The sequence below is a fragment of the Tachypleus tridentatus genome, chromosome 13 (assembly GCF_004210375.1).
Source record: "Tachypleus tridentatus isolate NWPU-2018 chromosome 13, ASM421037v1, whole genome shotgun sequence".
NCBI classification, from domain to species: domain Eukaryota; kingdom Metazoa; phylum Arthropoda; class Merostomata; order Xiphosura; family Limulidae; genus Tachypleus; species Tachypleus tridentatus.
This window is the reverse complement of record NC_134837.1, coordinates 197819352-197840704: the sequence shown is the minus strand read 5'-3', so window position 1 is coordinate 197840704 and position 21353 is coordinate 197819352. Positions and strand designations below refer to the sequence as shown.

At 35.6% G+C, this 21353-nt stretch overlaps 1 protein-coding gene across 2 annotated transcripts; it reads right to left on the bottom strand.

Moving 5' to 3' along the window:
• Nucleotides 1-944: 944 nt before the first annotated feature.
• LOC143237331 (FHF complex subunit HOOK interacting protein 2A-like) lies at nucleotides 945-20573 on the bottom strand. Of its 2 annotated transcripts, none has more exons than XM_076476455.1 (2): nucleotides 19975-20573; nucleotides 945-8786 (listed from the first exon to the last, which is right to left on the bottom strand). In XM_076476455.1, the coding sequence occupies exon 2, from the start codon at nucleotides 8432-8434 to the stop codon at nucleotides 6284-6286; it is 2151 nt and encodes a 716-aa protein (XP_076332570.1). In that variant the 5' UTR covers nucleotides 8435-8786; nucleotides 19975-20573; the 3' UTR covers nucleotides 945-6283. The 2 variants fall into 2 exon arrangements, with proteins under 2 accessions (XP_076332570.1, XP_076332571.1); XM_076476456.1 differs by lacking the exon at nucleotides 19975-20573 and adding an exon at nucleotides 19312-19964.
• Nucleotides 20574-21353: the final 780 nt, after the last annotated feature.

Here is a 21353-nt window from a genome sequence, read left to right as displayed (position 1 = left end):
ATAAGCAATGTATTGTTGTTAGTTCTAGGGCAAATAGGATTTTATAATGAATGTTCTACCACAAGATGCAAGAAAACCTTGAATGAAAGAAAATAAAAAGTAAATTAACACATCAAAATAAAAACCTTTTATAGTTTTATTTTGTGCAATGTTTTGGAAAGATGCCTTTTGTCAGGCAGCAAATATGCCTCACATAGGGAGTTTGCATGAAGCATTAAACAAAATAAAATTATAAAAAAATTTTATTTAAATAAACCAATTTATCTTTTATTCATATGTGATTTTAGATTGTGTTTACAAAAATATTAAATACAAATCTAAAGATGGTATGACATTTGACATTGCGTTCAGTCTTTGGCTCTTTACTTCAGAAATGGCACTGAACTGTTGAAAAAGGTTTCAGGGGTGGGTTAGTAGAATGATACCTGGGATGGAAAGGTTATATGAGGGCAGGTCAAGATCTATTAACTTGTTTTCTCTTTCAAAAAACCAACAAATTAGAGAGGATTTGATTGAAGTATTTACAATTATAAAGGGAACTTAGTGTTGATACACAAGTTGTTTTTCGTATTTAATGGTAAGACTAGGGGACACAAATATAAATTTTGGCAAAAAAGAAGTCATCTTCAGCTGAGGCAGGTATTTTTTACAGAATAGTTAGCCTCTGGAATAGATTGCCTTCAGATGTAATGGGTGCAGATAATTTAAGGGAGTTTAAGGTTAAATGTGATAAATATTTGAATAATTAGATCCATATTTGTGTTTTGTTTTTAAGGGTTTAGTTAAAGTTAGTGGACAGGAAAACCAAGATGGACCCAAAGGTCCCTTGCTATTCTTTAATGCTATTTTGTTATATACCACTGTATGAATATTAGCTACGTAAGCATGATGCACCTATATTTTATACACAACAGCATTCACCATTCAATATAAACAAAAAAATAGCATTAATTTTATTTATTGTCACACAGTAAGTGATGTGGATTAAACATCATTCATATATATACTGTAAACTTAACACAAACTTTAATTATATACAGCAGAGAAGAAAGTTCCACAGAAATATAATAATTCATATTAGAGATGGTTGAGGTACTATCTGAAAGGATAAAAGTATCCTGTACATATCAGGAAAAATAGTAACATCGCTGTGTTGTTTTTGAATTAAATGCAGGTTAAAAATTCATTTCACATATTAGTCAGATACAAATTTCACATCTGATGAACTACTGTAGTGCTTTACTCCATTCTAAACAATACTAAGATAACCGATAACTTAAACTTGCAGACCTAAAATGAATTACATGTAAACATTTCAGTATTAATTTGCACTCTTTAGTAATTTAAAAAACAAACAAACAAGAAAATAATAAATTTAAACTCATGAAATTAAAAATGCCTATTTTGCCTGTTTACACTTTTACCATGATTTCTTTCTCGAGGCCATCCATAAAACTACAACTCTCAGGACTAGTTTTTTTTGTTTTTTTAATGGATGTTTATTTCATTAGTAATAAATTACTTAAGTTTGTACTTTTTTCATTATTCCACCAGAATATGCAAGCTTATTCCATATTACAAGAGGAAGTTATGCTAACAACACTTGAGGTGACTAGTTAAACTGACATAATATCAATATAAAAAAATGATACAAAATATATTTTGATGAAAGGATACATTTTTTAAATTTCAAAACAATTTATTCTACAATGTTTCTGTATATATTTTGACTTAGCAACTATAAGTTCAAAATCCTGCAGCAAAATAAGATATTTTACTTTCTTCCCACTGAAAATAATAATATGGCTATCAAAATAGATCATATTTTAAGAGAGAACAGTGAAACAATAAAAGTTTGCTTCAAAAATGCAAATGTGGATGAATATCTGTATTTACAATCACTCCACCAAGGAAAACCACATAACTTATTAAGTAAAAACTTTTCCTGTGACAAATTCTATGATTAAAAAAAAAGAAGCAAAATTAGTTGTATAGTTCTTTCATGATAAGGATATTTAACAAACCATACTGTTGGAATAGTTTGTGCATGCAAACAGTTCCATTGTTTATATTCATGTTAAAGTAAAAATGTTTTGACACACAATTAACCTATTTATTAGTGGAACATGGAAGTAATAAACTTTTATACTCTAATACATATATAGGTAAATATTTCAGAGTGAATAAATGACATTAAAAACTAAACACCATCTTATCCAACTATATATATATAATAAATCAATTAGACATTCTGCCCAAAACAGAGGAGAACCTCTCATGAGACCACAGATGTATCATATACTAAATACGTTTTCTTTACCAACTAAAACCATTTCTATATTTAACGAGAGAGTGTTGTTGTTTTCATACATGTGATATACATCACAGAATTAGGTAGAGCTTTGAAATGTGGTTATATGTAAAATGAAATGAGCAGTTTTACTCTCTCTACACGTGCGTGTAATACAGAATACATAATAAATTTCACAAATACAGGTCTTCTCCACAATACATGTACTGGAGATAACAAGAACAAGAAATATTGGGTTGTCCAGAAATAAATTTTGGAATTCTCATGATGACATTTAGAAGCTTAATACTAAGTAACTTATCATTGGTTGATTGGTTTAATCCAATGTTTGACAGTTACAAGGTGTTTTAATTGTCTGCTGTTTCAACTCTACTCAGAGTAAATTTTGCAACCCCCAAGGCAGCATGGACAAAAAGGAATTTTGTTTGATTTTCCTCTACAACTTCAAACTTGGACAAAAAGCTACCAAAACTACATAGAACACCAACCAGGCATTTGGCCACAGATCTGTTACTAGCATACAGTTCAGTGTTGGTTTCAAAAGTATTGAAATGGAGATGAAAGTCTTGAAGACCACAAAGGTTGTGGAAGGAAGCCAACCTTAGATTAAAGTTGAGAAAGACCTTTGCACAACAGTCCGTGAGCTAGCAGAAAAGCTAAGCACAAGCAGATGAAGCATTGCCAACCATCTGAGTGTGAATGGAAAAACGAAAAAGTTGGATAAGTGGGTTCTGCATGAGCTGACTGAAGATAAACAAAATCAGCATTATGAGACCTGCTTCAACTGCAGAACCAAAATGATCCATTTCTTAAACGGATAGTGATGTGCGATGAAAAATGGATTTTGTATAATAATTGGAAATTATTTGCACAATGGCTCGATTGCAAAACAGCCCTAAAGCATTTCACAAAGCCCAAGTTTCACCAAAGAAAGGTCATGGTGACTGCATCTGGCATCATTCACTACAACTTTTTGAATCCAAGGAAAACAATCACAGGAAACAAATACTGTTAAGGGTTGGCCGAAATGCATTAAAAGATACACAAGAGAAACCAGTTCTGATTAGTTGAAGAGGGTCTACTGTTCTTTATGACAATGCTTGTCCTCTCGTGTCATGGATGACACTCCAAAAGTTGAACAAATCGGGAATCAAGGTTCTGCCTCATCCACCTTATTTCCCAGACCTTTCCTCTACAGATTTACATTTTTTCGAACACTTTAACAAATTTTTGAACAATAAGTGCTTTCAAAACCAGACAGCTGCAGGGAAAGCTTTCAGGGAGTGCACTGACCATAGAAATTCTGATTTCTACAGCAGGGGCATAAACAGCATTGTTACACATTGGCAAAAGTGTATTGAAACAAATGGTGCTTACTTTGATTAAAGCATGTTTTACAACACTGGTTTATACTTTTCCAAACTTCGCACTTCAAAAACATTCATTTCTGAACAACCTAATATTTACAAAACAATAAACTAGTGAATACTAATGGCACATTTTAAAATGAAACTCCAATTAACTATTTTGTAGACTTAACTAAATAGTCTTGTGTTTTTTATGTATTTAATAGTTTGTTTACACTGATATAAGTGCATATGAAGTTTATATAAAAGTAAATACATGCACAATAGTTTCATCAATTTGGCCTTAATATTGCAAACTTTAGAATCAACTCTTTTGTATAAATTATATGATCCACTTCAATGTTTTCTTTAATACACCACAGACCAATAAGACATTTGTTAAACCTGAGATTATGTAGAATAGTATATATACAATTATACATATATAAGTATATTAATATTTACTGTAATGATTTATGTAATATAGGTATTAAAATACACCCTAGTTTTCTAGAAAAGCTATGTTTCTTGTTTTGTAGAATGTTACAGACTAGTTGGAATGAAATTTCAACTGGTAATAAGTATACATTTTCTTTTTTAACTATAAAAATCTTTTTCCCCAAAGTCTTATCTTGGTACAGTTTACTTTGAAGATAATTGTGCACTATAATAGAGTATCTACAGCCACTTTTAATCACCTAGAGCCATTTCATACAGTAGTATTCTAAAATATCCAGCAGAACAGTGACAGTGTATCTGTATTAGTCACCACCAGTACTGTTCCTAATCTGGATAGTACATCTGTCAGTCATAATTACTGTTCTTAAGCTGGATGATACATCTACTTTAGTCAGTATTACTATTCCCAATCTAGACAGTATGCCTATCTCAGTCAGAATCACTATTACCAACTTAGATAGTACATCTATCTCAATACCATTACAGTTTCCAATCTGGATAGATACATACCTCAGTCAAAATTACTGTTTCCAATGTAGTTAATTCACCTATCTCAGTTATTGCAACAATTCCCAATATGGACATTACACCTCTCTCTCAATAAACATAACTGTTCCCAATCTAGATAATACACACACCTCAGTCAGCATAACTGTTTCCAATCCAAACAGCACACTTATCTCAATCATCATTATTGTTCCCAATTTTAAGAATTGAAAATTATTCTTATTGAATATAATGTATAATGCCAAGAAAACAATCTGTTGAATAGTAGTTTGTGTGACATTACATCACAATAATAATGACAACTTTCTATACAACTGTCTTCACTGGTTCTTTTCTACTGATTTCTTCTTACTGAAATCCTCAAGTATGATACCAATAAGAATTGTGTTTTCTTGTAGCAAAACCACATTGGGCTATCTACCGAATCCACTGAAGGGAATTGAAATTAATAAGGAAAAATTATAATTGTTATTTTGATGTAATGTCAAACAAGCTACCAATTAATCTGAAGAGCATTACTAAAGTAACAGCCTTCATATCTAACAGTGCATGAATTTAACAAACAATCTACTTTTGTGATATAACTTCTATGATTTTAAAATTGACATTAAATTATGTCGTAAAACCATGTGCCACTTAGAGGTCTTTCACAGGTCACAATATTTATTTTGTAATATATGAGTTGTTCTGGGATAAACTGTTTTTTTGCAAGAGAAACAAATAACTTTAAAGAGTAGTTAGAACACTGCTAAATTTCAATAAAAAAATAATTGAACACAATTTTATTTTTTTAAAATGAGTAAGTTGCACTTGACCATAAGTTAAAACAGAAATAGAATTCTTACTTCTTGTTGATTTTATTGTTGTTGTTGTTTTTTTTGCACAAGTCTACACAGTACATTGTGCATGTCAAAAACTTTTCACCTATTTTAGCTTTTCAACTGATAGATAATACATATGTACCTATACGTATTCATTTCCTTCAAAATAAAATATTTATCAAATATTGCTTTAATTTTTTTTCATTTAAACTAGGATTGAGCTTAAAATTGCAAGTAACTTACAGCCTATTGTAGATGAAAATGCAATACTACATTTTATTTTGACAACATCAATTTTTCACAATCCAAAACATCAGATGAAACTATTATTCTCTCACTCTTTTTAACACATTGGCTCTCAAGTCTATTTTGACGATACTTTCCATGGTCCTGCTAGTCATTTTACAATTGCCCTTTGTAAGAAGAGTGTATATGTAGCCATTGTGTCCCAGCCAATAAGTGGCCCTTTAAAAAGAAAACAGAGCATGACTAGCCAGTAGGTCTTACTGGAAGACTATCACAACCCACCAGTCAGTTGTGCGGGAGCCAACATGTTAAGTTTAGGACTCGTGACTGTTCATGCTGTACCCTATATGACCTTTGCACTGTACAAGTTCATAAAATCATTTTTCAGAAGTGGCCTCATTGTGTTTAAAAATCCACCAACTAATTCATAAATAATACCATTAATGTGACTGTTGGATGTGTGATTAGACAAAGTTTTCTAAATTAATCAAATTAGATGTCACTCCAACCTCGCCACCACATGTCAAAACTCAAAAAAAAGTCTATTTATCACACAAAGCAAATTATGACTAACAAATAACACAATCTTTTCATCATGTAGATGCATGATATTTGACAAATGCTATAGCTGCAAGCTCTTTACAGAATTCCTCTAGTACAATTATTGCTTCGAGCACATTACTCTCTTCAAAAGAGTTGCACCCTTCTTCATTGGTAAGTAAGATTTTTCTTGTGAGCTCCAATTTTTTCTTCAAATTTTGAACATTCTGCACTGAAATCTGTATGTCTTCTGCTAACTTAAGCAGCACTGTGAACAAAGACCTTGCTGTTGGCACTAGAGGAATAAGGGGGTTCAACAGATATTCATGAAGGTTAGGATGTGGAAAAAGGGCCAACCTAGAGATAAGTGATGTCACTTGTAGATTTACTTCATAGGGCTGTTGCAACATGTTTTCCAGTTTACAAAATAACATACTTAAAAATGATCCCTCATAGAAGAACAAGCAGGTAGAGTCGGCCTCAGTTTCAGAATCTGATGCTTCACTAACTTGAGATTCCACTTCTTCATACTCTGAACAAGGGTCATTTGGCCAGTTCCAGTCATCACAAAGTAGCAGACATTGTTGGAACTGTCGATGAGCATCTTTAATGTATACATCATAAGCTGAGTCTTCACTTTCCTCACAAGACTTTAGTTCGTCTGGAAGGAGAAGGAGAAAGCAATTCAGTATTTTGTGAATAGAACTAGGTGCAAAGGTTCGACTCACTGGGGAAGATCCAGGTGAAACATCAAATTCTTCATATAAACTCTTCCTTTGAGAACTTACCTCATCATCACTAAAGTTGGCATGCTTCTCAACAAATAAATAGTCATAGTATCTTCTTCCAGTCAAATTACTCAGAACCAAACTTTCAAATACCTCTTTTGATGGTTTTTGTAACAGGTCTTCAAATAATTGCAGGGTTGCCAGCTTAACATGAGAAGATAATTTGGCTTCATGGCATCTGTCAACTAGAAGCTGTTTCAGAAAATGTCCCACACATCCAGGAAGTTCTGGATCTTTGCAGTTGCCAACAAGAAATATTCCAAATGATGAAGTCAGTAACTCTGATGTAATGCTATGGATGCAAAGAGATATCAGTTTTGTTGCACACAAAATTTTTTCACTGTTTTCTAAGTCTGATAACTCAGCATTTATCTCACTTTTCAGAAACAACTCAGTGAAAAACATTGTTAGATTCTCTCCCAACTGTGGCTGTGCACCAACCAGATTATCAAAGAAACTCACCCACCTTATAAATGAGAGAATTTGTCTTTTTCCAGGAGAAAGCTGAACATCAATACCTCTATCCTCACTTGTATGAACTGAAAAGGAGTCTACATCATTTATATGTTGCAAGTTACAATGCTTCTGAACTTCATGGTACTGGCTTACAATAAAGGTTACAATCTTACTGCAAAAGTCTGTGTGTTGAACCAAAATATTCACAGTGTATTCATCAAAAGCAACTGCACATTTCACAAGGCAGTCACTTCCTTTTGATGAGATGTCATGATCTGGACTGTTTATAAATGTGATGAGTGATTGTACTAAAGGAACATCAATTTTTGGTTCGTCAGCCTCAGATGTTGAACTGTTTAGACACTCTATGTCCATTTGATGTCCAGTACCAAACTTTCTAATTCTAATTTTTTGTTTAAATCCTCTGCATGTATCACAAATAAAATGATTAAACAAATGTGGGTCTTCCATTAACCTGTTACACAGGAAGAATACAAAATCCATTTCTTCTTTTTCGTAAGGTGATGCAAGTTCTTCTCCGCACATCATAGTTAATTTCTGAGCTGCTGACCAAATGGAGGCATGAGGTAAAAGATCAAACTTCACACTAGACAATATTCTGCTGGCAAAAGAGATAACATGCTGTTTAAAACCAGTTGGATAATCAGCTTTTGCCAACTCACACATAGCTTCTAAGACTTTCTGCTGAAGAAAGTATTCCATGCATAGACAGCCATTTCCAGTGACAACTTCTTTTTCTTCCTGTTCTAAAATACAGACCATCTGATTTAGGTGATCAGGAATGTGAGTTAGTTCCACTGGTAACTGACACGTAGATCTTTTGGTGGTATAAAAATTTTTAATGGCAGTCCAGTGACGAATGAATTCTTCATGTAAAGGAAGTGGAGGTGCCAATGCATCCATAGCATTGTGGAGAGCAAATGCAATACGGCTGAACATTTTTTAAAATAGCATAAGTACTTAAAAAGTTCAAATTCAAAATTATTAAACAGTGACTTACAAATTCAAGTCAAACTAATCATTTAAATACATACTTGCTTTTCTGTATATGTAAACAAATGTGGTGTTGATATACAGTATTGTTTTTCCTTTATATGTTTCAAAATAAATGCTTTTCCTGATCAATGATTCATGCAAACAAATGACTGTACGTCTTCCAAAAAGAAATTAACAACACCTCCTTATGTGAACCATCAAATAGTGTGGACTTTGTAAGAACACACAGTTCAAGTTTAGAGAGGAACTGCAAAGGTGATAACCAAATACGTCTGGATAGCAACTTCTGAAACACCTGAAATAATAATACACAACTGTTAATCAGTTTAGTTAATTACCTCAAATTTTTATAATACACAAGAAATAAAAGGTAAGAAATAGAATTTAAAACTTAATTAAGAATATGAATTATTTTTTACTGAGAAACTGAATTTAGATAAAAAAAAAAAGCAAATAATTACCAATGAATACAAAAATGTACAGCCTTAACTTTAAGATGGTAATCTCAATTCTACAGTGAAGTCTGTTTAATACTAAAGAGTTTTGTACTAAAGTTTGTATTATTTACTATCATACACTTAAATCAGAGTTAACAGGACTGAAAGAGTAAAATAAATTGAAAAGATACACTTTTTCAAAATTCCACAGAGTAAATACATAACATTATGGGAATTGCCTATGACACTTTGTGAAGTTATATGCAGTTGTAACTAACACTATCAAAAACTACAATTTAACTGTGAAAAAGACAAAGCAGCATATAATGCTGTATACATTTAGCAACATTTGTGAAGAAATGTGAAACAAATAGTTCACACTTTAAGTGCAGTTTTGACAAGTTTTGCATGTAAACATTACACTAAATAATTTTAGTTTTTTCCATCCAAGACTATACGTTTAAGTTTGCTAATAACTTACCATCCCTTAAGAATACAATATTCCTTAACTTGTGGATTATTTTCTTTGTTAATAATTATCTTATTTTAAACTTTGTTCTCATACCTTTCTACCATATCTGGTGTGTTTGAATAATGAAACAAGTTTGAAGACAGCTAAAGACAGCATTTGAACAGAACAGATTACATACTATTTACATCATTATAGAGTAAGTTGGTGTAAGTAGTAATTTATGGTTTCATGAGAGGGTGACTAGACAAGAGTTCCTACATGGATGAGTGGAATCTAATGGGTAGCTTAGAAGACTTACAAATACAACACAAATCTTTTCATTGTTTCACATGAGAAACCCTTTCTTTTTATGCTAGATTGTAAGTAGTGAGATAAGATGTTATTAGGCTAAAAAAAATCATATTTTAAAACCCAAATATAGCTTTGTTGCTAAGCTTAATAAATGATAGTGGAATTCTGTGGTACAGATATAGTAATTTTTTATTTTTTTATTATTTTAAACCCAAAAAAATTATGTTGTTTTACATCTTTCACATGTAACATTTGATAAGGCTTAGCAACTTATGGCAAACAACAAATGAATATAGTCAAGAAAAGTCACTTTGTGATGACAAGTTTTATATTACTAGACATGATAACATGAGTGCACATGCACCATGTCATTCAACTTCTGTAATGTTGGGAGATTTAGGCTATTTATCCTTAACATTTGTGGATTTGGGTTATAATTTTTTATTAATTTTAGAATGAAAAGAGCATAATATGTATCTATTTATTTTTTTATGATTGTTACAATATCGCTCAAACTGACCAAATCCATACAGATACATCAGTGAAAATAATTTATTCTTTTTGTCATCCATGTAACTAGTCTTTATTCCAACTTCTATTATAATGATTTTATTGACCATTCTTATGTGAGGCATCTTATCAAAAGCACTGGAAGTCTTTTTCCATCATCCAGGCAACACATACCATCTTACTAAAAGTCTCTCACATTTTGTAGCATCCATCTCTGTGAATACCATTATATCCAATACTTAAATATACGAGATTTGTATTCTTTATCACAGAGATCTTATTAAAGGTTTTTAAAATTTCATAGACTTGGAAACTGTTAAGATTCTCATAATTTTCTAGATTGATGAATAAGACAATATCCACTGGAAAATTATGAAGTCATAGTATACTGAACATCTGTTATTTTTTAATCCCCTTTTTAACAACTGGAATGTTTTAATAATTGAATCTGAGACTTCTCATTAATTAGCACAATTTAAAATTGCAAAAATATTCATTTTTGAGGAAATTGATATAACAATTAAATTCACCTTGTGAGTTAGAGAACATAACACATCCAGCCTTTTTTTTTACCCAAAATGATGCAAATATTGATAAGAAAAGCTCAAGCACTGACCTATGAGGCACTACCCTCATAACAAGGATCAGTTACAAATGGACTTAATATCAGTTGTTTATCTCTCTCAATCAACCATAATACAATGCATTTAAGTACTCTTTCTCCCAGTCATTACTGTTGTGATTTTCTTAACTAATCTATTGTTTGCTAACTTATCAAAATCATTTTAAAACTCTAAGTAAGCAAAATTTATACCCTTTCTTTTGTGCAGAAGAAAAGTAAAGTTCTTTAAAAAATTTCTGTACAATTAACAAAACCTTTAAAAATAACAGTACTGTTTATCAGTTCTTAGATACCCAATCACTCTCTACTGATCTACAAGCTATCAAACATGAAAAACATGACACATATCCTTTAAAACCCGGAGCAGATTAATGAGCAAAATTTATGATTTATTATTGTAAACAACTAGCTGCCACACCTTCAACCTTTACCAATATACTTAGCTCTTTGTTTTTATAATTAAACAGTCTACAACATTTTCACTCCTTCAATAGCAAGGTCTCTGCACCAAATAGCAAGGTTAGTTATTGATTGATTGATTTAGTGTTTTATAGCACAAAGCAGCGAGGCTATCTGCGCCAGACATTCGGTAAAAATGTAAAAAATAAATAAATAAATAAATGTAGTAATAGACATAAATGGAAATGAAGGTAAAACAAAAAAGTATAAAACCAATGTTGACACCTAGTCTACAATGTTAAGATAGAAGGCAGAGTATAAGAAGTTGTAAGGTATTTACTCTAGCAAAAAAGGTAATGATCATAACCCACCAGGAAGACTAACAGGTAAGTTCAAGAACCACCATCAGTCACCTGAAGTTGGCCTTTCCAGTCCTGGTTCCAGGTTAGGTGTCATAGCAACCAGTATCAAAATGTAAAAGAATAGAAGTTTTAAAAGATACATAGCAAAATTGTAACAATGAGTAGCCAAATGTCCAGTAAAAACATAAAGTAAATGGAGTAAAATTTGTAAAAGTAAATGAAGGTAAAAACAAAACAGCAATTAAAACAGAAAATGGTGTAAAAACCAATGGTGACATCCAGTCTTCAAAGTTGTAAAATATTTACTCTAGCAAAATGGTAATGATCATAACCCGCCAGGAAGACTAACAGGTAAGTTCAAGAACCACTGTCAATCACCTGAAGTTGGCCTTTCCAGTCCTGGTTCCGGGTTATGTGTCATAGCAGCTATTATCAAAATGTAAAAGAATAAATGTTTTAAAAGACACTCCATAAAATCGTAATAATGAGTAGCCAAATGTTCAGTAAAAGATAAAGTCAAGTAAATGGAGTAAAATTTGTAAAAGTAATTGAAGATAAAAGCAAAGCGGCAATTAAAACAGAAAATGGCGTAAAAACCAATGTTGACATCCAGTCAACAAAGTTGTAAAGAACTACCTGTAGTAGAATGGTAATGATCATAACCCGCCAGGAAGACTAACAGGTAAGTATAAAAACCACCGTCAGTCACCTGAAGTTGGTCTTTCCAGTCCTGGTTCGGGTTATGAGTCAATATGGCCAGTACTAAAAAGTTAAGTAGTAAAAGTGTGAAATGATATGCAGCAAAAGTATAATAACAACTTCGCCAGGACGACTAAGCGTAGTTCAAACAGTAGCGTTAGTCACCTGAAGTTGGCCTTTCCAGTCCTGGTGTCGAGTTATTTAATGTTCTGGCCATTGTCCAATGTCAAATTGAAGGAAAGAGATTAAAACTGTAAAAAAAAACCACAATTAAAAGGTGTAATGAATAAATATGCAACACTTAAATGAGATTAAAAGATTAATGGCCATTAAAAATTAAAAACATTATCAAGGTGGACAGAGTTACCATCACCAATAACTCTGTCCAATGTTACAGACTGACCCTGGGAAAAATATGTTTAAAATATTGCCGTCATTGAGAATTGTAACGATGGCAAGAAAGTAAAAGCGTGGCTGATAGTGATTTGAGTGTTACACAAACTACACATTGGTGCATCAGTTCCAGATAAAAGAAAATGATGAGTTAAAAACTGTGACCAATGCGTAGCCTAGTGAGAACAACTTCCTCTTTCCGAACTTTACAGGAAGCTAGATGGCCAAAGTCCAATTTTGGGTTTGATTTGAAAAAGTTTGTTGTCACGTTGCTCACTCCAAGTGGACTGCCAGCTGGCATGGAGACAAGCCTTGAAAACAACACCATAGTCCATGTACGGAATAGGCATAGGAGTGATGGTGCTGAAGCAGACATATTTAGCTGCCATGTCTGCAAGGTCGTTCCGCGAATACCAACATGGCCTGGTATCCAGAAAACTGGATTGAAGTAGCTGCTAATGAGAAATGGGCCAGTCGGTTTCGAATATCAGCGAGAATAGGATGTGAGCTAACGTGTAGCGATTCCAAGGCAAGTATAAAACTAAGCGAATCAGTATAAATAGTGCAGTTGGAGTACTGCTCAGCTGCAATATGATCCAGGGCAAGAGATATGGCATACAGTTCAGCAGTGAACACAGAAGCTGTAGAAGGGATTCTGCACGCAACTACTAACCCATAGCAAACCATAGCAGAACCCACTGAATTACCCGATTTGGAACCATCTGTATAAATGGGAACTGAATGATTGTTTGAAAGATATTCATTTATTAAAAGACGGTACTTCCAATCTGGTGTATCTGCCTTTTTTAGGTGACTGAAAGAAAGGTCACATTTGGGGCTGTAATAAGCCATGGTGGGATGGGCCAACCTGTGGAATCTGCAATGTTATCCAAGGACAGACCCAATTCATCCAATTTCCCCGGATGCGAAGGCCAAACGGAGCAATGACAGATAGTCTGTTCTGAAAAAGTACTGCCCACCAAGGAAGGAAAACACATTTCCAGGTGGGATGCTTTGGTAAGGAATGAAGTTTCAAGTATATTGTAAAGATAGTTGCAAACGGCGAAGGTGTTTAGAAGGTTCATGAGATTCAATGTATATACTTTGAACTGGAGAGTGCGGAAAGCCCCAGTGCAGAGTCGAAGTCCTTGGTGATGAATGGGGTCCAGCATCTTTAAGGCGAGGGTCTGGCAGAGCCATAGACCATTGATCCATAATCGAGTTTCGATCTAATAAGAGCACGATATACCTTTAACATTGAACAGCGATCTGCCCCAACTGGTAGAAGAGAGAACACGGAGGATGTTCAGTGCTCTTGTGCATTTGACCCAAGCTGCTTTAAGTGTGGTATAAAGGTCAGTTTACGATCAAAGATAAGCCCCAAGAACTTGGTCTCCAGGACCACTGGCAGCAAAACTTCACCAATATGAAGTTCAGGATCAGGGTGAATACCCGTCGACGGCAAAAGTGCATGCATACAGTTTTGAGAGAGAGAAATTAAAGCCGTTCGCCAGAGTCCACTTCCATTACACAATTGAGGGCGGTTTGTAGTTGCCGCTCAATATATCTCATGTTTGACGACTGACATGAGATGTGAAAGTCGTCGACATACAGCCCATTCGCAACAGTGAGAGGGAGTTGTTCAGTGATGGCATTTATCTTTATACTGAAGAGTGTAACACTCAATACACAGCCTTGAGGGACTCCAAGTTCCTGTACAAAAGAACGGGAAAGTGTCGAACCCACACGAACTTGGAATCTCCTGTCCATTAAAATTTTTTTAATAAACATGGGTAGATGGCCACGTAACCAATATGTATGGAGGTCTTGCAAGACGCCATACCTCCATGTTGTGTCGTAAGCCTTCTCTATGTCAAAGAATATTGATACAAGATGTTGGCAGTTGAGAAAGGCTTCTCTGATAGATGTTTCAAGACGAATTAGGTGGTCTGTGGTGGAGTGCTGTCGACGGAACCCACACTGGGTGGGGAGAGGAGGTTGTTTGATTCAAGGAACCAAACAAGATGAGAATTAACCATCCTTTCTAATGTCTTACAGAGACAGCTCGACAAAGCAATTGGACGGTAGTTTGAAGGAATCTTGGGATCTTTCCCTGGCTTAGAGAAAGGTAAAATAATAGCCTGGCTCCAGGCATCAGTAAAAACATTCTCCTGCCAGATCCGGTTGAAAACAATCAGAAGGACATCAAGAGAAGCAGGAGATAGATGGTGCAGCATGTCATAATGAATATCATCAGGTCCAACAGATGTACTGGCAGACCGATGAAGGGCCATTTTTAGTTCCACCAGGGTAAAAGGACAATTATAGTCAAAGAAACAGTCAGTTCGAAAGGAAAGAGGTGATCGCTCTGCCAGAGTCTTGATGGTCAGGAAGGTGGAGGAACAAGCAGAAGTGCTAGATACCCGGCAAAAGCTTTCACCTAGAGTGTTAGCGATGTTCCGAACATCAGTCACCTCCTGACCATCAGAGAGTAAGATCGAGAGGGGGTCAGAATTGTAGTGCCCATTAACCTTTCAAATCCTGTCCCATATGATCTTGGAACTGGTGGTAGAAGATATGCTGGTTGTGAACTTAATCCAAGATTCCTTCTGGCTTTGACGTCTTACCCACCTAGCATGTGCATGGGCCCATTGGAAAGCAACCCGGTTTGAAAGTGTGGGATATCTACGAAAAGTATCCCAGGCCCGCTTTTGAGCCTTCCGTGCTAAGTGGCAAGCAGGATTCCACCACGGACGAGGATATCGTGGAAAACGTGTCGAGGTTTTAGGAATACACTGAGCAGCTGCATGTGTAATACAGTCAGTTACCGCTGCTACACAGTCGTCTATTGATGGCTGATTTACGATGGCAGGATCAAGTTCTGCGAGAGCAGTGAAAGTGGACCAGTCTGCCTGATCCAGCTTCCACCGGGGCACGGGGGTAGGGTGGCATCAACCACAGCCAGTCTCTCTCAAAAGGATCAGAAAATGATCACTGCCTAGTGGATTACTGTCAACCCTCCATGAAAAATGGGAGAATAATGAAGGGGAGCAAACTGAGAGATCAATAGCGGTAAAGGACTGACTAGGTGCATGAAAGTAAGTGGAAGAACCAGTATTCAAAAGAGAAAGATTGTGATCAGAGAGCATCCGCTCTACAGATCGCCCCTCTCATCAATAATAGCACTTCCCAGAGGGGATGATGTCCATTAAAATCCCCTAGGATTAGATATGGAGATGGCAATTGTTCAACGAGAGCATCAAGATCTGATTGAGCATATGTCTCTCCAGGGGACAGGTACAGAGAACAAACAGTGATGGTATGACCCAAGGAAACACGGATGGCTACAGCCTCCAAGGGTGTGTTGAGTGACAAAGACAGGGTGGGCCCGTGTTGATCAACCAACAGTGCCACACCTCCATGTACTCGACCATCACACAACCTGTCATTTCTGTACAGAGAAAACTGCCGAATGGAGACAGTATCAGCAGTTTTGAGAAATGTTTCTTGTAAAGAAAGACAAACAGGATGGTAGGAAGCAATCAGCGTTTTGATATCATCCAGATTAGAACACAAACCTCGACAGTTCCATTGTATCAGGGTGGCCATTTTTAAGAATGGGTAGGTGAAGTGGCTGGAGAACCCTTCGGTTTACGACCACGTCTTTTTTCTTTACTGTCTTTGGTCGGAGGAGGTCTATCAACCTCCATGAATCCTGCTCTGGGTCAGGTGGGCAGGTTTTTGGTTTTGGAAGGGGAATCCAGTGACTGAGGACGCAAACGAATAATTGCTTTGTCTCTTGTGGTGGGAGAAAAAGATGTATCAGAAGAAATGCCTGTATTTGAAACTGAAGGACGTGGATCTTGAGGTTTGTTGGAAGGTATGGGAGGAACAGAGATGGGTGTGGAAGTCGATTCATCAACCTTTTTAACCACGGAGGTCAAAAGGCTTTTCATTTGTTTTGAAAATGATTCTCTTGGAGGCACAGAGAGATCTGTCTACACTCCCACTGTAGTTGTGGAATGAAGTGCAGCAGCATATGTCCGAGATGGAGTTGTGGACAGCAATTTCCGAGCCTCAGGATAACTAATGTTATGTGTTGTTTTCAAAGCGCTGCACCTCTTTTCCTCCAACCATTTTGGGCAAGAATGAAAGTAAGAGGGTGAGAACCATTGCAGTTTACGCAATGTGGGTTCATGTCACAGTCATAGGCATCGTGGTCCTTGCCTCCACAACGAGCACATGTCAGGGAACCACGACAAGATGTCTTTGAGTGGCGAATCTCTGACATTGGAAACATCAAGAGGGTTTGGTATGTATCCCAAACCCTGCAAATGAGATAACCTGCCTTGATGGTGGCAGGTGCACGTGGTGAAGTAAATGTTGAAACGAGGGTATTTGTTGGCAGTGTAACTCCATCTTTGCGAGTGGAGATGTGCCTCACTGCAGAAACTCCTTGAGTGGAGAGACCAGCGAGAATCTCTGATTCGAGAACGTTCTTCAAATCCCTTTCAACAATAACTCCTCGTGAAGAATTCAAGGTAGTATGAGGTGTAACCTCAATAGGTATATCCCCAATTGCCTTTGAATTCAAGAGGAGTTCACTGTGTTGGGATGTGGATGTTTCAACCAATATGTCACCTAATCGAAGTTTCTTTACTGACTTTGGAGAGCCAGCAAGTCGCTCTAGTCCCTTTTGAATAAAAAAAGGGGACATTTGCCCTAAAGGTTTTTCCGAAAGAGAATGTAATATAAGAAAATGAGGTATGTGTGTTACTGATGCTGAAGATTGCTGTTCTGAGTATTCAAGACGTGGTCGCTTACCCATTGACTGTTTTTTTACAATTTTATTGAAAAAAAAAAAGAAAAAATTTCGGTACCCACTGACCCCACCCACCATGGAGCCCTACAAGGGGACGCACTGCAAGTCACGCAAGGACAATGCAGCAATGCCAGGGTTTCGTGAGCACTATACCCAAACACCAGCATCAGGCACAATGTCCACAACACCCGTTGAGAACTTCCAACACTGGTACTTGGTTGACTCTAGCCCAAGTGGACCAGCCGATTGACCCAAGGGGGGCCACCCAAAGGCCGCCCGTCTACAGGAATTCGAGGCCAAAGTGGTGTGTTAGGGTTGGACCCCTCAACCACCAGGATCCTCTCCTCCCCTTCACGGGTCGCCACGCACGGCAAACACGTGGGTGGATGTTTAGATCCCAGAGAAGGTAACCAGATAGAACAGAACCTTCCCTGGGAGGTCCCCTCACCACGTACAGGAATCCACACCAAAGGGTTTAGTTATTAAGAATATTTAGTTAAAACATTTCCTGTGATACAACTCAACAACTATGCAAATCAAAACATTTACTTCAGACCACATGGGTTAGCTATTTTAACACATGGAAATAGCCCCAAAATGATTTTTAGATATTCTTCAATAAGAATGTATGACATGTATTTTCATGCCAGAAGCAAAGATAGGTTAAACCATCTTCTACTCTTAACCCCTTCATAATTGGAGAGTTACAGTGGTTTTTGAAGAATGAAAATATAAAAACATTCCCACATCACTAGATTCCACAGTCACAAATTAATATAGTTACACTGCAAGTTCAATTGTGTAGTTAATAATTAATGGAAAACAAAAAATCATATGTGTAATCAACTTTTCACACCATAATTACAAATTATACTTCACCTGGTAATTTGAAACAGTGTCAAATCCATGTCAAGGAAAAATAAAATGTAGTCCCTACAAAATCCATAAATTGCAATTTCAATAATATAGATTCTTAATAATTAGATAAGTGATATATGAGTTTACCTATGTTCTTATGAAAGCATAGGAGAGATTTTGTAATCACACTGGTTTTAAACTTGAAACACCATGACTGACATACACATATTAGTAGTAACTTCTACCTGTTATGTAATCAATAAGTTGTTCACAACAGTTTTATCAAAGATTACTGTTGCATACATTCTTTTGCTCTAGCCACACCCAACAATATAGCACACTGTTATCAGGACAACATCTTTTCTGTTTACACCTGACAATATGGCAAAGCAAGTTGTTGCAACCCAATGCGTACTCTGTATACAATCCCCATTCATCATTTTCTGACATCTTGTTGGTTCGATTTAAGCAGAAATACTTACATACTGGTTCATGCATCATGTAATATGAACCACAAAGTTTATTGTATGTCCTTATTTTTACAAATACACTGGCTAAATAAAAAATTTATAAATGGTTTTAATGTTTTGTATGTACATTTTCAAATAGTAAATGATTCTGGATCCAGTGAGACTACCTACAGCAAAGTAGAGCATGAGAAGAGCTATTGTTTGATGTAACACTGATCCTCATTGGTCCAGCCAATTTGAACCAACACCCTATTTTTAATTTTAACATTCACTTGCTGATCCCTGTGAAATGGTGAAATAAAGGCTTAACAATCACTGATGTTTTCTTAAAGCTAATTTACAACTAGTGGAAGTATGGTGGTCTTGAAATAAGTCATGTACACTCAAAGTGTATTAGTACTGTATATATTTTTCACTTGTTGTACATTAATTAGCATTTTGTTTATGATTTATATATTTGAAACTATGATTTTGCATTCACATACTTTTTTGGCTCAGAACTATAATTCTCTTGGACTCCGTACTCCATATGGGGTCAGGGTATTTCATGATTCTCCTCCATTTAAACCTATCATTCACCACAGTGAGGTCCATTTCACCTCTTTCTCAGTCTCCCTCTCCACCACCTGTCTTTCCATTCTTCTACACGTGTTATCAAACTGTCCTCACCCAGCATTTGCACAAGCCAATCATATTTTCTATACCTACTCTCTGATGTTACAAATCTTCACCTCTGTCCAGTTTTTGCACTTATCTAGTGATCTCTCAAAGTTGCACCACAAATGCATCTCAACCACCTCATTTCTTCCATTTACATCCTTCTTACTATACACTTCTTCACTAGCTAAATCTTTGTGTCAAATAGGAAGGCTACCCTTACCAAATATTATGTTAAACACTCTGATGTGTGATATTGTCAATTACACTCTTCAGATATTTAACCACTTTAATATCTTACTCATTTCCTAAGTTTTAAAATTAAAAGTCATATCTACTTCAACAAAAAATTAATACCACATAGTAGCGGAGGGAAATTAGTTTTTTAAGTACTATATCCATCTCAAATTAAACAACAAAAATATTGGTATCAATCCAATGCAACTTGTAACTGTAAGCCCTAACCCTAACACTGCTATAAATATGCTTACCTCTGATACACTTTTGAAAACTTGAAGCCATTATTTAGTTTAAACCGCGACTATGTTAAATTCAAACTAACAGTTACTGTTACGGCAACTATAGCTTTAAAACCAAAGAGTTACAAATACATGCCATCTGTTATTAATCGTAGTGCAAGCATATTCAAGCTTGTTTTAAGAGCAATTTTATAAAGCGACCCACAAAACACAGAATAAATAATTTTGTAATCCTTTTATGATATTCGTTATTTTATAGAAATTTATATGATCTGAATAGAGAAGGTATTATATAAAACATTTGTTTAGACCAATTATTTTTAGTACCTTGTGTGTTTTGAAAGTTAAATAATAAACGAAAGAAAATTAACAAAAAGATATAAGAAACACGATTTTCTAAGGGATTAGGTTAGGTGTGTAGAGTTTAAAAACGCAGCATGCACAGATGATTAAAGCGCTCGACTCATAATCCGAGGGTCGCGAGTTCGAATCCCCGTCACACTAAACATGCTCGCCTTTTCAGCCGAGGGGACATTATAATGTGCGATCAATCCCACTATTCGTTGGTAAAAGAGTAGCCCAAGAGTTGGCGGTGGGTGGTGATGAGTAACTGCATTCCCTCTAGTGTTACAATACTGAATTATGGACAGCTAGCGCAGATAGCCCTCTTATAGCTTTGCGCGAAATTAAAAAAAACACACAAACAAATCTTTCAAAAAGGAAATGGGACTAATACTAATACCATATGACAAGGATAATTGTATAAAAACATAATTACTTTGTGATCGAACATTTTAATATCATTGTATAAAAAAAAAAAAAACACGTCAGGAAGTCCTATGGTTCTATAATTTATTTTACTATACGTATACATTACGTTTGGTTTGAATTTTGTGCAAAGCCATACGAGGGTTATCTGCGCTAGCCGTCCCTAATTTAGCAGTGTAAGACTAGAGGGAAGGCAGCTAGTTATCGCCACCCACTGCCAACTATTGGGCTACTCTTTTTCAACGAATAGTGGGATTGAACGTAACATTATAACGCCCCCACAGCTGAAAGGGCGAGCATGTTTGGTGTGACGGGGATTCAAACCTGCGACCCTCGGATTACAAGTCGAGTGCCTCAACCACCTGGCCATGCCAGACCGCACATATTATGTAATCTAACTATTTATAACGCTGGATTTACATTATTCGATATATAAGTCTGATATTAAAATTGGTAGTCAAGAAACTCCGGCAGTGATTTTCTTGCAAATGTTATTTACGAAGCTGTTCGTATTGTCTTTTTCTTAAGATTCTCGTAGATGTAATATCTGATATTTATCTTCCATTTTTCTTTCTCTTTAGCTGGGACGGCTTTTTAAGCCTTCAAGTCTGACTCAAGAAGTG

What these genes read in the sequence shown, in the direction of transcription:
- LOC143237331 (XM_076476455.1), bottom strand. Translation starts at nt 8,434, where the DNA reads ATGTTCAGCCGTATTGCATTTGCTCTCCACAATGCTATGGATGCATTG.